This window comes from Lutra lutra, chromosome 2 (assembly GCF_902655055.1).
Source record: "Lutra lutra chromosome 2, mLutLut1.2, whole genome shotgun sequence".
Lineage (NCBI taxonomy): Eukaryota > Metazoa > Chordata > Mammalia > Carnivora > Mustelidae > Lutra > Lutra lutra.
Window position 1 is genome coordinate 112,765,766 of NC_062279.1, and position 13,214 is coordinate 112,778,979.

At 37.5% G+C, this 13,214-nt stretch overlaps 1 protein-coding gene across 18 annotated transcripts in view; it reads left to right on the forward strand.

Annotated features, from left to right (window-relative positions):
* The window catches only part of ANK2 (ankyrin 2), a 235,435-nt gene that overhangs the window by 100,892 nt on the left and 121,329 nt on the right, over positions 1-13,214 (forward strand). For 16 of the 18 annotated variants that reach the window (XM_047718252.1, XM_047718253.1, XM_047718254.1 and 13 more), the window contains 4 exons: positions 1,673-1,771; positions 7,336-7,533; positions 9,733-9,831; positions 9,998-10,096. In XM_047718252.1, coding sequence (XP_047574208.1) covers positions 1,673-1,771; positions 7,336-7,533; positions 9,733-9,831; positions 9,998-10,096 — 495 coding nt within the window. The remainder of the gene's footprint in view (positions 1-1,672; positions 1,772-7,335; positions 7,534-9,732; positions 9,832-9,997; positions 10,097-13,214) is intronic. The other 2 variants (XM_047718269.1, XM_047718272.1) reach the window with 1 other exon arrangement.

Consider the following 13,214-nt stretch of genomic DNA (forward strand, 5'->3'; position numbering starts at 1 on the left):
CCACCCCGAAAGGCAGTCTTTTCATGCTAATTCTTACATATCCAAAATTGCAAGGTCTCTGTTGGATATTCGGTATCTGAATACTAGCTAAGTAGATTTAACAAAGCAAAGTATCATTCGAACTCAAGGTCCTAGCCAAAAACAGACAGCACCTTCACGTTTGATCATTTGAATATAGATTGTTAAGGGATCTATTTCTAACATTGTAGGTAGACTGTAGGGAAGGCATGAGGTGTAGTATAGACTTCCAGGAGCTAGGAATAGAAGAGCTCATGACCAATCCCAACACAGGAAGGTGAGAGTTGATGTACCAAGACTTCGAAGGAGAGAATAGGATGGCCAAGGCTGTTTTTGGCTTGAGTGTAACCTTTGGTGAAGAGACACAGCCAGATGAGATCTTTTATAGAATGGCTGTCTTGCTGTGTTCCCCATACCCAGCCAGAAGCCAGAGGGCAGGGTAGCCCCCTACTACAACTGAGAGTGCTTTTTCTGTCAGACATGGAGCAGAGGAGAGAAAGGTAGAGAATGGATCTGGAGGGTAAAGGGACAATATCTAGCATAGAAATTCCAGAATGTTGGGACGGGAAGAGAGTTGTAACCCAGATGAATTGTATTTACTAGGAGGAAAGCATAACCCAGAGCGATGGTCCTGGAAACAGAGACAAAAGATAGGCTCTTTGAGTTCTGGATAAATCAGAAGCTTTTGAAGTCTTCTTAACTACTCATGACCCCTCATTTTCTCTGACTGTTACCTACCTTTTCAACATCCCTCCTTAGGACAACCTTTTTCTCCCTTAAGCTTGAAATCTTCAGCTAATTTCTGTACTCAGGATTTCATTTTCTCTCTCACTTCTTGCCCATTCTTACAACCTACCCACTCTCCTTTCTGGCCATGCCACCCTAAAGAGAAATAAAATCCAAAAGACAGAAGGAATTTGAGGATTGCTCTGGAATCAGAAACTACCTGAGAATTATCAAGGTCAGAAAGTTGTATAAATAACAACGTAGAGTTGGACCATAATTTTGTTTGACTCCATTTTAATGATATTATTTAATAATCAATTTCATCTCTAAGAAATAATTGTGTAATTTGGGTTGAAAAATTTGTATGGAAACCTTTAGAAGAATGTGAAAAAAAATGTCTATCAGCCACAGGGGGTGTTTTAGGAGGATTTATAAAAATAGTGACAATTCAAGAGATCAAAGATGGACAAATCAGATTAAGAAGAATTTGGGGGTAAACGTTCTGTTAGGACAACCAAAATGAAGATAATTTAGTGATACCATCTCAGCCTTGTGGTTCCAAGCAAGTAGAGCTTTGAAGTTCAACAATTGCTGCAAACTCCGCTTTTGCGTCTTCCTGAATATGAAAACACAGGACCAGCAGCGTGTTGTTTCACATTGAACCTCCTCATGTGAGATCTCTCTTGCCTCTCCCTCTCCATTTCTTCCCTATCTTTCTTTTTCTCTCTAGCCCTCTGTTGAGATCTCTCACTGTTTTGTTTTCTCTCTCTTCTCTATCATTTAACCAGTAGCAATTCCATTACAGATCTGTTGAGGCAGTAGGAATGAGTTCAGGAAACCTTCTCTTTGCAGTGGCAAAAAAGATAATCTTGACTTTTTTTTTTTTTTTTATGTTAACTCCAGATTAATTCTTTAATTCTTTTGGCAGGATGGTTTGACACCCCTTCACTGTGCTGCAAGGAGTGGGCATGACCAAGTGGTAGAGCTTCTGCTGGAACGGGGTGCTCCCTTGCTGGCAAGGACTAAGGTGGGTCATTAGGAGTAAGATGGGATCTAAGAAACTCTTTAAACCACTCTTCTGAAAATCTCTGTTCTTCTTAAAATCAAAGCATCAGGCCAATGTTTTCTAGTTACTCAATAATTGTGTGCTAGGAATGAGGAATATATATCAAACTGTTTGAAAATTATTTAAAATTAAGAAATACATGCATTAAGATGTATTGATTATATACCTTCAGGTGCTTCCTATGTTTTTATCTGCTACTCTTCCTACATTTGGTGGACATTTGAATATATTCTATGTAGATGAGTAATGTAAATGAGCATGTTGTATATAAATGAGAATATTTCCTATGTTCTATAGGTTTACTTTTATGATTCTCTAAGATGCTGTAAAATACATATAAAATTGTCTTAAAGTAGCACAGTTAGCAATACAAGATAATCTTTTAGCTCTCTAGTCTTTATCTCTTAGGCAATACGAGTAAAAAGAAAGACTTACCAGTGGTGTTGGATGATTATATTCAGGATTAGTAGGTGATATGGAAAGCATAATCTAGGATAGGCCATCTACAAAGAACCATTAAACAAGTATAATGTTCTCCATGTCTCAGTACATCTAGCATTTCTTGTCTTTTGTCATCAGTATGCTCAACCATGAAGAAAACTCTGATGGAAAACCCCACTGGGAGCTGATCTGTTGGAGTTTTTCATTATAAGATATATTTTACAAGCGTTATTACTGCACAAGTCCCCATTTTTTTTTTTTTGTTTTTTTTGTTTGGTTGGTTTTTTTGAAGATTTTTATTTATTTATTTGACAGAGATCACAAGTAGGCAGAGAAGCAGGCAGAGAGAGGGGGGGAAGCAGTATCCCTGCTGAGCAGAGAGTCTGACATGGGGCTCGATCCCAGGACCCCGGGATTATGACCTCAGCTGAAGGCACTGAGCCACCCAGGCGCCCCCAAGTCCCTATTTTCTAGCAATACTTTGGGTTGCCAAAAAAAATCAGGAGACACAAATATAAAGATAATTACACAGAACTGTTTAATGGGATATGCTGCAACCCTCAGATCCTCAGTACAACAAGAATTTAGACAAAGGATACTTCTTACGTTTTCTCTGTATTCCACCTCTACTATAGCCCCTGAACAGGGTTGGTACCAACCGATGCTCTTACCAGAGTAAGCTGAGAAAAATCAGACAGCCAACATCAGCAAATCTTTTTCAGTTTATATTTTAATTGAATACTTATTTGAAATTATTTAGAGCAAAAACCAACCCACACATTTAAAATAAGTGTAGGTGAACCTAATCTAAAGATGTGTCCGACAGGCCATGAAATGGTGACTTCAAATTCTATGTATTATTTTCACTCTCAGACTGATACCATGAGTGTTGTAGAGTTTTATCTTTAAAATGTGACATTTGGGGCTGAGTAATGCAGAGATAATTGACTGTGGAAAGGTTTTGTTTTGTTTTTAAGATTTTATTTATTTATTTATTTATTTATTTATTTATTTATTTATGAGAGAGAGAGAGAGAGAGAGGGAGAGCATGAGCCAGGGTGGGGAGTGGCAGGGAAGCAGGAGCAGAGGGAGAGGGAGAAGCAGGCTTCCCGCTGAGCGGGGAGCCCAATGTGGGGCTCAACCCTGAGATCATGACCTGAGTCAAAGGCAGACACTTAAACAACTGAGCCACACAGCTGCCCCTGTAGAAAGTTTTGTTAAGTAAACTGATTGAAATTTAAGTGGAAGCAACAAAATTTCACCAGTCATGTTACAACCAATGAAAAGCATCTATCAAATTGAGAATAGGCAGATTTGCTCTCCCACAAACTATTAAATAATCTTATCTACAGAGTTCACCTATAATTGTCATGTTACTAATGAAGCCAATGGATTACCTAGATGAAATTTTTTTACAGGCCTTCTTATAATATCAAACATCATGTATATGTAAGGATCTAGCATAGAATGTCTGTGGCTGCATAATTATATCCACTTTTATTCAATCATTCATTCATCCACGCATCCAGCTATCAGAGTAAGTAGCTACAGTGTGCCAGGCAGTGTTCTGATCAGTGAGGAACTATCAAGATAACTATCAAGATAAATGACACACAGTATATTTGTTCAAAAAGCTCAAAATTGAGTGGGTACGATAGATAATGAGATAATAACAGAAAGTAGAGCTGTGTTCAGGGTAGAGAACACAGAGAAGATGAACTAACCAGGTGGGGGAGATGATACCATTTTAGCCTGAGAGTGGAATGGGCACCTAAGGCCAGACTATGCTTCCCCTTCCATTAGAACTCCCAGTTCTGAATCATCCGTTATTCTTCCCTGAAGCAAATATTCATCTATCTAGTTGTCACTCCACCTCATTTTTGGAAAATGGCAAACTACAACTCTTCTCTACAACCCCTATTCTAATTCATGAAGAATTTAATGATCGTAGAGCAGTAGATAATCTTTATAGTTGGCCTCTCAGTTTGGTAGCTGTAAACCATCTGGAATTTCTGTTGTAACCTCTGCCTCTCCAAACACTGCCTCTAGATTTCAGCCTCCTTTCTCTGGGACCCCAACTCCAAAAATGTGTTTATTCTCCTGAGTCTGTCAGCCATTGTTTTATTGTCTCTTATTCACCTTATGCCCTCGCCTCTGCCCAACAGAACTATGCATACCCTGACACAGTCATACTCCCTTGCTATATTTTACCCTGAATAAATCCAACTCACATTCTTGCAGCTGAGTGTGGTGGTGGGAAACACCCAACTGTGCTGCCTGGGCTGGCTTTAAATTCATGATTGCTTACCTCAGTTTACCCTTTAATGCTGCCTGACAATCGGTATATTTCCCAAGTGTATTTACTCTCATTACCTGCTGCCTTATTATTCTATACTTTTTTCTTTCTTTAGTCTTCTTAGACTTCTTTCCTTGTCTTCACTTTCCAAGCACTGAAACAATTGTCTTCTTATCTACCCGATTACAGGAATCAGCCCATATAGTCTATGTTCTCTCCTACTGCTATCATCTGACATGGTTGTTTGCTCCTCCTTTCTCAAAACACCTTCCTTTCCTAATTTGCATTCTAGAACATTACACCCAGACTCTGTCTTCACTTCTGCTCAGTCTCCTTTCCTGTTCCCTCTTCCTTCTCAAGTCTCAGAATGTTAGAACCCCCAGAGCTCACTCTTTGTGTATTTGTTTATCCATACTCACTAAGAAATCTCATCCAGTTTCATCTTTAAATACTTCTATACACTGAAGACACACAACTCTGTAGCTCCAGAATTCTGTATTGTAGATGTCAACTCACTGTTGCTGCGTAGATGTCTACTGTGCAACTCCAATTTAGTAAGTTTGAAACTCAGCTGCTGATATTTTCCCCACCTTATTTCTAATCCCCTTGTAGTCTTCTTATCTCAACTAGTGACCATCACGTTCTTTCAGTTTCTCAGGTCAAACTCCACATGCAGTTCTTGGCTCTTCTCTCTGTTCATAGCCTGTCACTAAACCTTGTCACATCTGCCTTCAAGATATCTCATAATTCAGCAGCTTCTCAACAGTCTCATAACCATCGCCCTGGTCCTGATCACCATCAGCCCTACCTGGATTGATTGCAAAAGGCTCTAACTGCCCCCCGCCTTTTCTCTTTTAAGCCTGTTCAGTATATTCTCAGCACAGCAACAGAGTAATCCTGTTTCCTAAACCTTCCACGAGCTCCCCCATCTCACTCGGGGTGTGAGTCAAAAGCTCTGTTCTGACTAGCAGGCCTCTTACCTGAGTTTCCCTCCTTATTCACCTGCCTTTAGCTGCGTCCTCCTCTCCACTCTTCATCAGTCATGCTGGGTATGGTCTCAACAGGACATGCCTGTATTTGCTTTTCCTCCTCCTCTGAGGTTCTCTCCCCAGATCAGCAGGGCCTGCTCTCTTACTGTCATCATGTCTTTCATTAAAAATCACCTTCTCAGTGAGGCAATTTCTGGCTAACCTATCCATAATGCACTCCTATACACAGACTCCCTTGGTTATCCTGTGTTTTAGTTTTCCTCTTCACACTAGTAGTCTTCTAACATACTCTTTTAATTCTTATTCTTTTTGAATTGTCTGACTCCTGGCTGAAATGGGACCTTCATGAAGACAGGGGTTCCTAGGCTGTTGTACTCCATGTTGTACCTCACTACTCGATCAGGCCTTGAGTAGGTGCTTAGCAAATATTTGTAAAAATGTGCCACAGAATTAAATGGTGAAGATTTTCTTTTCCATGTAGCTTTTAAGTGGATCAAACAACACTGAAGATAAATGGAATATCAGAGAAACATGCCACCCATCCCTCCAAACATTGCCAAGGCTGAATTTCTCCTATACTTTGCCCTTATGCTACCTTTCCCCCAGTGCGTACATACCTTCTTATCAACCTGCTGTTCTTTCTCAGTTAATTTTCTGAGTTTTTTAATATAAAAGCAGTAATTATGAGTGAAGAGTATTCCAAAAACCAAGAAAAGTATACTAATAATTTCAAAATCACATCCACTTCTACCACCCACAAACCACCACAATTAAGATATTTGATTTGAGTTCTCCCTCATTGTTGAAATCACCTTCCTTGTTGAAAATATTGGGTCGTTGGCAGATTCTGGCTTTTTATCTAGACACAGTTTTTGCTTCTTTGAATGTAATGACTGCCAAGCTGGATACTTGGTCAACAATTACTTCCTAGTGACTGTATTTGCATTATTTGCGTTGATTATTAAGAAAAGGCCATATTCCCCTCACTTTAATGGACTATGTTTTCTAATTTAGTTTATTCCCTAATTTTCATATTTTTTTTCTTGTAAACTTAATTATTTAACTTTAAAAAACAAATGTCTCACCTAGACTGATAATCCTCAGTGAACTAACCCACCGTCATATGTCCCTGCTATTGACCTTGTCCAAGAAGTAAGACTAAAGTTGTTTTGGGCAGTATCACTTATGACAAGTTTATATTATCCTCAAAGTTTAAAAATTGGGACACATGGTCTACATTTGTTTCACACTTTTCTAGCTGTTACCTGACTGCTTTCTCCAAGTCCAATTCATGTCTCATGATAGGAAGAAGGAATCATAGAATTTCAGAGCAGCATGGATCTAAGAGATGATCAAAACCCCTTTCTTTCCCTCAGGCACCCACTTGCTCCTCCCTCATCCGCACTGCCCTCCATTTAGAAGTAAAGAAACTCTTGCACAGAGACTAACTGAATGGAATCGAATACAAATAATTTGAACCTCAGCTAGCACTTGTTTTTTATATCTAATATTGCCTTAGTAATTGTGAGATCCATCTGAATTGTGACACAATATTATGTATTCATTCATAAAAGGTATATTAATTCGTGTTTTTGCCCAAGAATAGCATAACTATGAAATTAAATGTTCTCTTAGCTTCCCTTGGCGCCCCACATAATCCACCATACATATAGATGTCAAAAGATTATTTTTCCCTCTGCCACGCACTGTGCCAGATCAAGATTTGACTTTGCTGTGTTTTACAACCTGGAAATCATGGCTGAAATGTGGGCTTGGTTTTGTTTTGTTTTGACATACAGAATGGGCTGTCTCCACTTCACATGGCTGCACAGGGGGACCACGTGGAATGTGTGAAGCACCTGTTACAGCACAAGGCGCCTGTTGACGATGTCACCCTAGACTACCTGACAGCCCTCCATGTTGCTGCACACTGTGGCCACTACCGTGTGACCAAACTCCTTCTGGACAAGAGAGCCAATCCAAACGCCAGAGCCCTGGTAACCTGGCTTAGTCCGCATTAACAGAATATAGATTGAGACAAATATACCACAGGGATTGACCAGTGCACACCAGCCAAAGCATGGTTGCAGATACGTAGTTAATTCTGCTAAGTTCATTAGCTCCACAAGTGGCCTGCCTACTTCATGCCTTCACGGTTTGCTGTTAAATGATGGGGAGCAAGGACAGATTTAGGAAAACACCAAGGTAACATTTCTACGACTAGCGAGCTGCAGATAGGTATGAAACCTCTGGAGTGATAAGCAGTTGTAAATGGAAAATAGAAGTGGAAAATAGGAAATCATAAAATAAATTCTAAATACCTTGATATAGAGTCAGAATAAAAGTGTAAAAATGTTGAATGTTATTAATCTCTATTTGGGAAAAAAAAAGGCATTTAATGTGGTGAAGAGATTTGACCATGTAACATAGAGTAAAATGTAAGCCTGTATAATGTTCACTTAGAGGATTTCCTTATTGACCTCATTCCCTAAACATGGTCTAATGTAAAAGTGATGCTTAGTATTTTACTGTTCTGGGAAGCATTTTATATACATTATTCCAGGAATTGCTCAAGTGAATTTACACGAGGCGGTCCCTAGAGCAGCCTCTGTATTTCCCAAGGTCTAATATTGAATAAATCTTCCTTGCTTCACTTACATTCTAACAATAATCATTGGAAGTATTAGGCATGCACTAATTTATGCTCTTGTTTCCTAATTCTCAAAATAAAAGCTATCATTTTACCCTATACATTTACATAGTTAATATTGGTTAAATTAGTCTTCAGACAATATTTAAAATGAGAGAATGCTGTGAGAATTATTAAATAATAAATCTTATTTTTATTAGAAAATTTTCCATTGGAATCCATTTATTTCTAAATGCCAGGAAGCAAATATACTTTTAAGGTTGTGTGCAATTATGAGAGGATACTTATTTTCTCATAAGGAGGAAAATATGCATTTTCAATTGGGTAGTGGTCAATAAGCTTATAAAACATTACAATCTCATAATTAAAAATCATTTGAGTGCTACACATACTTTTGCCTATTTATGTCCGGCTTACTACATAGCTCATAGACAGGAAATGACTTAACAAACATTGTGAAGAGTAGTAAGTCATTAGGTTAAGTAAGACAGTATGCTTTCATGGGAACTGCTAAGTGCAGAAAAATATTGACTGATGATCAGTCTCCACTGAGACAAGCAAAATAATTAATTGACAGAATAGATACAACTATTCTACATAGGATCATGGTTAAAATAAAAGTATAATACTTACACATAAGGATTAAGCATGGGACTAGTTAACAAATTTTTATGTACTTATCCCCAGTTTCTGCACATTGCCTAGTTTAGAAAGTTAAAAATGTCTTAGAGAATTCTCCACATTCCTTTGCCTCTGAGACATATCTTCTTCCAGTTATTCCTGAAATTCTCCATTCTTTTCTTGAAAATATTTAAGAACTTAATGACCACGTTTTTATAACATAAAATATATCTGATTGGCATTTGTTATAAAAACTTTTTAATATAAGAAATATAACTTCTGGATGTAAAATATTATCAGTATAGTGGGTTTTGGTAATATACAGCAATTCCTTACAAAAATTTCTTAATGGAAGATATATAACTTTTGAATATGAAAAATTATTAATGCAAATAATGATTTCTGCTAATTTGCAACAACCCCTCCAAGAAGAAAGTGGTAGCATTGCTGAAACATTTATTGTAGAGACAGTCATGCCTATAGTTGAAGTAAAACAGACCAACAATTTGTAGCTTTAAGAAATGGCCTTTCATCAGAAAAATAACATGCTTATCTTCCATGCACCTTCAAACCATTCATAATCCGACCCATCAGTATTCCTGAAAACACCTTAGAACTTCTAAAGTATCATTGCCCCTCTAGTTTTCCTTCTTTGCAGAGCAGACCCATGTAGTTTTCTTCACTTCTGTTTTTCTTGATGAGCACACAAAAAGATTTACATACAGGCCCACCACATAGCAGCCAAGTTCAGTGCCTACAGGAACACACACCCACTTCTCTTCGCAAATCCCAGCACCTACACAGCTCAGAAGAAATGGTGAACATTATGTGACGATGTAACATTACTGCCTGCCATGTGCCAGCATGGAGTTGTGTGAGGATCGTTTCTGCATGTTTTCAACTAACTTGATTGTCTTTTGCACAGAATGGTTTTACTCCACTGCACATTGCCTGCAAGAAAAACCGCATCAAAGTCATGGAACTGCTGGTGAAATATGGGGCTTCAATTCAAGCTATAACAGAGGTAGAACAATGTTTCAGCTTGTCACGAAACATTCCTTCTCTTACTCCTTCTTCCCCTTCCTGTCACCCATCCTCTGTCCTCTTCACTCAAGTCTTATTTATCTGACGAAGTCCCCAGAGCCCCCACCGGTGCAGAGGAGTAAAACTGCTGTTGCTTTGTTTCGCAGTCTGGCCTCACACCAATACATGTGGCTGCCTTCATGGGCCACTTGAACATTGTCCTCCTTCTGCTGCAGAACGGAGCCTCTCCAGATGTCACTAACATTGTGAGTATGGCTTGGGTCAGAATAACCACAGGGAGAGAGAGCGAGAGGAAGAGAGAGGATGGCTGTGTGTAGGGATGTTTGTGTGTATGTCGTCAAGGAGAGCGGCTGAGCTTTGAGCAGGGCCTCCGTGATCCCAGGTTACTGAAATACTCAACAGAACTTCGCTGAGAAGAAGTGGGTTAGGGAAACAAAATGGGAGCTGCAGAAGCTGTTTCAGCTCATTGGTGCAGATGGATTAAACATGCATCTGAGATACATTTATGAAAACGAGATACGTTTCAAATGAAGGATTGGTTGCAATAAAATCCACAGGACTCGTTCCAGTTACTTGAGTGAATTGTGTTCCTGGTAATTTTGATTAACACGTCAAGTCAGTACCACAGTTAGTCATAGGAAATGGTTAACCAGAGATAGACCCATAGGAGGGATTTCTATTTGATACCAAGTTCTCCCTCCTTCAATTACATGGATTTTTCATTTTCTAACCTTGATTTTTCATTTTGATTTGATTTTGTTGGCTAGAGTGGAGTCCTCTCTTACCTGAAATAATGATACCATTGAAGCTCTTTCCTGTATTTTTGAAATGAATGTTAGTCTCCAGGCAACTTTTATTCTGCCAATAACTACTGGATATCCCAGAATTCCTCTACCTAATTTATATTAGGATTTTTACTTCCAACTTCCTTATTATTTCTTTCATTTTCTTGGAGTCTACCCCCTTAAGCTTTGATCATTTAATGCAAATTTTCTCCTTAATCTGTACAAGATGTAGTCATGGATTTGAAGCTGACAGGGACCACTGGAATATTGAGATTTTTCTTAAAGTGTGCAATAGAAATAACTCTCCCCAAATAAACATCAGTGCTTAATACTTAGTCATATTTTCAAAAGCAATTGATTGACTATTGTTGTTAAATTTTGGTATATCATTCCATTTGAGTGTGGAACAGAATGTTCAGTTTCACTTTTCATTTGTATTCTTTCTCCCATTCTCATTTTTTTGCATTTTACACACCGTTTCTATGCTTAAAGTTTGTGATACATGGACAAAATCCATGTGAAATAAATTTATCTAGTTTAAATATTATTTAATACCCACTCTTTATATAATTCTCAGTTGGAGCATAAAATCATTAAATAACTGAAATACAGTCTATGTTTGTTTCCCTAATTATAGCTTATGGATCCTAAAGTAATAATATTATACACTAATCTTTAATTACTCCATTAAGGATAAGAGTAATTTCAAAATATGCTAGTTTGAGTTGAACTTCTAGTCACTACTTAAAACTTTAAAAGAAATCAACATCATCCTTTTTCTGTGCAGAAGTGATGAACACCTCTTTTTTTTTTTTTTTTAACTGAGAGCTGTATGAACTAGTAACTTTCAAGAAAAGTACTCTGTATTCTTTTTCACAATACTATATTTTCCTTATTCGTATTTCATTGCCTTCAGGATCAAGGAGCAATGGTGATATTGTGTTAAATTATGTTATCATATTATAATAGTAACATACACTAGTATATTCTATGTGATAATTTATTGAAATCCTCTAGGTTAATATTTTAGAGGAGAGAGTTTTGTAAAATCTTTTAAGAAAATCCACATGAAATGGTTGTGGGATTCTGTGGCCACTCTTAACTTGGCTCTTAACTGGCCAATTCCAAATTATTGATGGTCATGGATTTACTCCATATTCCTATGCTCCCCCTCTGGAAAAAAAAAAGTAATATAGGCTACCTGTAGATTTTTAAATTAAAATAAATAAAATATTAATTAAAACAATAAAAATATTTATATCTTCTAGGTTCATAAAGAGTCCCAAATTTTGTAATTGCTGTATTAAACTTATCTTCTGCCTACCACTCATTATAAGGTTCATTTTGTTTTATCTTCTCATTTGTCTATTAAACATTCTTTCTCTTCTCTTCAGTTCCCTCCAATACTTGAGAGGCACTTGCTAAAATAATCCTCTTCTCAAGATCAAGATATTTCCCCATTGTTTTTTGTTCATTTTTTTTTTTTTTTTTTGTATTATATGTCCTTCAGGGAGTAGATACCACGTAGATAGATAGAGTTGCCAGATAAAATACAGGACTCCCAATTAAATTTGAATTTCAGATAAATGACAAATTTTTTTCGTATAAGTATGTCCTGTGCAATAGTGGAGACATATTTATGCTAAATAATTATTCATTGTTTGTCCGGAATTGAAATTTAACTGGTCATCCTGTATTTTTGTTTGCTAAATCTGGCAACCCTACATGTAGAGGAATTTAATATCTCTAGCACTGGGATGCCTGTGAACTTGTACATTCTCAGGACATGAGGATATAGCTAGCAGGATATAGCAGGTTGATTAAGAAACTGTGTGAACACTTACTGCCTGCTTGCTGTGTCAGAGTTGGTCATTTCCTGACCCCAAAGTACCCCACCCTTGGAGCCTTTGTGTGTTGCCTGAAAATCATGTTGCATTTTTGAATGCAATGCTGTCTGTTGTGCTTTGATGCTTTCCAACTGATGCAGCCAAAGTGGAAGTCCATGTAGCTGTTGGCAAAATCTGTTTTAACAACCGAGAAGAGGGGCATGAAACTGAGTACTTGCTTTGGACGTGAGCATACCCATTCTCTTGCCAGTCTTGTTTTTGTCTCAAAATTCACTCCAAGTGTGAGATGTACCAGTAACTCAATCAGGTGCAGATATTATTATCGCAAATCCTCCTTTCTGAAAAGCTCACAAATGCACTTTAAAACCTAGAAAGCTGAACTACCAGTTGTAATACATCCATAATCCAAAGTATTCATTGACAACCATGGGAGTAGGAAACTAAGCACGTTCAGGGCTGTCTAGAGTACAATGTGAGGTCTTACGAAGTTTTCTCCTATAAAAATTGATGGACTCATGGCTAAGTTCACACTTCATATTATATTTAAAATTTCCCCCAATAATTAAAGTGGATGAGCTTAAGATAAAGAAAACAAGGGTATTGAGTAAGGTGAGGTGCCCAACAATCAAGAAATGGAAATTACTAAAATAACCTTTATATATAGCTTATATCATTATAATATAGCTTTCATTTTTTATTTATAGTTATATATAAAAAAGGGTAATATAAAA